At 40.3% G+C, this 4,077-nt stretch overlaps 1 protein-coding gene across 1 annotated transcript; it reads right to left on the bottom strand.

Moving 5' to 3' along the window:
* Nucleotides 1–386: 386 nt before the first annotated feature.
* On the bottom strand, nt 387–3,492 carry CLDN2 (claudin 2). Its single transcript, XM_069213623.1, has one exon. The coding sequence runs from the start codon at nt 3,395–3,397 to the stop codon at nt 2,702–2,704; it is 696 nt and encodes a 231-aa protein (XP_069069724.1). The 5' UTR covers nt 3,398–3,492; the 3' UTR covers nt 387–2,701.
* Between the last annotated feature and the right edge of the window lie 585 nt (nt 3,493–4,077).

Genomic DNA, 4,077 nt, shown 5'->3' on the forward strand with positions numbered 1-4,077 from the left:
AACGTTGTCAAAATCACGCATGCCGTTACCACTCATGTCTTTACAACGCATGCCTGTTTACTACGCAAGCCTTTACCATGCAGGATTTTACAACAAATATGCCTTTAAATGCATGCATTTAATAAAAAAATTGATGTAAATGCATGAATGTTAAAAGCATATGCACGGTAAAAGTTTTTAGTAAATGTAAGTATTTTGCAGGTAAGTAATAAATGGGGGACAATGGAATTTTAATGTTTAGGGTGGGTATGGGCTTTTGGTTGGAAAGGGTGTTTTTAGGGTTTTGGGTAGGTATGGGTGTTTGGGTAGCAAGGGGTATATATATATATATATATATATATATATATATATATATATATATATATATATATAAAATGTTAGTACATATGACAGTTCACAAAATCAGAATTGATTCGCAGAAAGCCAGTGCACAATTTGCAACCACTTTTTGCAAACTGATTCTTAGTCCCTCTGGCCTTCAGTCTGCACATTCACTGAAACAGTGGCCTCTCTGTGCGTGTGACAAAACTGCACCATGTCATAGTCAACTAGAAAAATTATTGGTCAGCGAGAATGGACGGGTCTTGTGACAATTATCTATTGTTATAATTGCCAATCGGGAAATAGGCCATGCCTTGCAAAAATGGCAGAAGCAGCAGAAAAACTGCCTGGTGAAACACTGAAGTCCTCCACTTTGTCATGGTCACTCTTGTTTCTTTCTTGTAAAGAAAGTGATCAGTCCTTCTCTGGACTTTTCCCTAACTGTAGTTGAAAGTGACTTTGGTCGCAAAAAGGGCTCTCATTAAGGCTTTGTGATTATCAATAATGCAGTTGCTGAAGTTTATAAATATGAGGGTTTGGGAATATCGGTGTGCCTCCGATAAAACAGAACACTTCTTCGGTCTCCCACCACAAAATAACACAAGGTTACAGTTTGAGAATGTCGACATCCATATAATTGACATCTTGACAGTAGTTCTTCATTGTTACAATACAATATGTCTCTACTTGGCATTCAAACTAGTGATCATGTCTGTACAAAGTGATTCTGTACATCCTCGATTGTAGTATAAGCATCTATAAACTTTGTAAAACGTAAAAAAAAATGTACATTTGTTTATCTACTGCAAAAAATATACCCCTTAGCAACTCGAATATCCATTTTAGTGAAATACCTATGTTACTATTCAGTGTATGAAATCTACATGCATGTTTCAGTGAAACTCTTTGTTATATATTTTTCATTTTCAGCGAACCTCTTGCTTATGCATTTTCAAAGCTTCTCGTGGTACATAAACTGTTGAAGAAGTAAAAAAAAAATGCAACTCAATGACTAATTACAAAAATAAATCAGTTCTAAAAGAGAAATATCTTTTCTTATGGACTCAATGAAAAACAGATTCTGTTTCACAGCTAGGGCACACGAACTGTAAAAATGGTATATACCGGCAGATGAAGAACTGTGTTCATACAAGTCAGCCTCAATTTAACACAGGGTTTACAGAAATCAATTAAACAGCACAATATACGGTACGAATACTTCATTATAAATTAGGACGTAGCGCATGCAGGGAAAATAGAATTGAAAATGAAAAATAAAGTAGTCTGATTAGGTCATACCATTAAACTGTATTCATGTATCCACCCACCAAAAAATATGAGCGGGAAGCGCTTTCAGCGTCTCCCTTTCGATCGGCTTAGTTCGCTGCAGCATCTGCCCTTCAGTTTGTATGTTGCAGAGGGCCGCGTGCCGGTAAGATAAGAAGACCGCAGCTCAGGTGTATGAGCCAGTGACCTGGCGTTTAGTGGGGCAAAGCTGGAAGCCCCCTCGGTCACTCACCCTTACGACTATCCGACCCTGATAAAGCAGTCAGCATACTGATATTGTCTTACTCTATCTAGAACAGTTGTCATCTTCAAAAATATTTTTTGCCGTTGTTTTCTCTTTTATGATCAGACCCTATTCAACATGGCCAACTTCCGAATTCGTCCCTAGGTACACATTAGTTGAGCAGGGGGATTCTTGCGTCGTTTCCAGCCGGGTTAATTCCACAAATATCATTTTCTGTTCGTCAGTAACAAAAAGTTCAAAGTCTGACTTTTGTAGTACAAAATGGCCATTAGTAGTGTTTCTTTTATTTCTATGCCAGGTTTCTAAAACAAGTTCATGAAGAACAGTCATGGAATGTTGCAACGACGGTGTCGAGAATGGGGCTCGTGCATCATTTTCAGCCAGCATCACAACAGAAATATCAAGTTTGTGCAGCTCTTCCGAAGCAAACAATTAACGAACAGTATCAGTTTTATACCACAGCATGACGTTGAGCCCTGTTCCTTGTGTTGTTGTCATAAGTCCGTAACGTTTGCTCATAGAGGATAGCCACTGTAGGGTCTTGACTGGCATCACTGCAGATGTTAGGGGGTGCCTACTAATTGTTCAATAAGTATTGCCAGGACCCGTTGTTGCAACTACCTACACATTCATGGTAAGTTCATGTATGTGCTTTCTCACACTTTCAAAGATAAGTTGAATATGAAGGCCTACGACATGCTCAACATAGCAGATGTTGAGAGTATGTCCAATAGCTGTCCTTATATCCCACTCTGAAGGCCAAACAAGTATGCACAACGTGAAAACTATAACTGCTGTTATTGCCTCACCTTAGAGAAAGTGTGCAAGTCCTTCTTGACACCGAGGGTATCATACGTAGCCTGTCTGGCTGTAGCCGTTAAAATCACTCTTTGACTTCTGTGTCTGGCTGAGACCAGGTTGTAGAGACTTGGCACCCAGGTTTTTGGATTGATAGCGACTGTAGTATGTTGGGGTAGGTTCCTTGGGCGGACAAGAAGCACAGAGCATGCAGCCCCCAAAGATGGAGACTAAAGCTGCAACAATTCCCAGATAAAGAGATTCTCCAATCTCGTACTTCAGGGTGTCTGGGATGGTTGGGTTGAAGAAGTCTTGCAAAATGACATGGAGATTCCATGTGATGGGGATTATACCCAACAGCCCTGCTATTACGAAGAAAGCTCCACCAGTAACAGCAACCTTGTCCTTTCCTGGAGAATCCTGGGCAAAGATTGTGCACCTCATTCCAAACACAGAGATTATGCATGCCAGGATAGAGATTGAAATGGACGTTACCATCATCGCTTGGGCTGCTTGGATGTCAGAAGGGAGGTCGAGCAATGAGTTGTAAGTGTCACACTGGGTGATGCCAGTGCTCATACTGGCACATTCCATCCACAGCCCCTTGGTGTATCCTACAGCTGTAACGATGCTAGAACCAATGTAAGAACTGCTCTTCCAGTTAGGCAGGAGGGTGGCTATAATGGTGCCCACCATGCCTAGTATTCCAAAAATGTACCCGAGCATCTGTAGACCAACTGACACCATTTTGATTTTCTTCCTTTGCTAGTTCTTGTGATGTCAATGTCCTGTCAGGACCTCTTTTAGTTGTGCTGTCCAAGGTTGGCTTGTCTCCTCTACAAGCTCAAGTTTCTCTTTGCCCTCATCTGGTCTCTCTCTCTTATATCGGGAGCTTCGAAATTAACATGAGCTTATCAGGAAGAGCAAAATCCATGAAAAGTTAAATATTGACTAGATTGGTGGTAGATTCTAGGAGCTCTTTGACCTCCGTTATCTTCAGAAACATAAATCGAAAAAAGTAAGCGCTCAGAAAAACATACAAATCAACGCATAAACCATCGTTATGATTTGACCATTGGCCATAAGAGTATTATCGCACCAGGAACAACTAACACCGAGTGGTTCCAAGTTTATCGTGCGGGCTAAGTATGGTCTATTACGAGTTTTTGGGAAATAACATGACGGTTTTGGTGAGGTAATCATCTGGTTGTTTGGCACATTTTTTTTACTTTTCAATAGCGTCAGGTTTGACTTAATTAGGACCAAAGAATGAAATGTTTCGGCAGTTCTGTTAAAAGAGAGAAACACAAAGTATTGTGGATGTACCTAGTAATAAAAAGGCATCATGGAGCAAAATTGCGCAGTGTCCTGTGAACACGTGTGCAGCTCTTACTAAATTTAAGCTATAGTGTTATGAACAGTCTTGC

The sequence above is a fragment of the Pleurodeles waltl genome, chromosome 2_1, assembly GCF_031143425.1.
Source record: "Pleurodeles waltl isolate 20211129_DDA chromosome 2_1, aPleWal1.hap1.20221129, whole genome shotgun sequence".
In the NCBI taxonomy this organism is placed as follows: Eukaryota; Metazoa; Chordata; class Amphibia; order Caudata; family Salamandridae; genus Pleurodeles; species Pleurodeles waltl.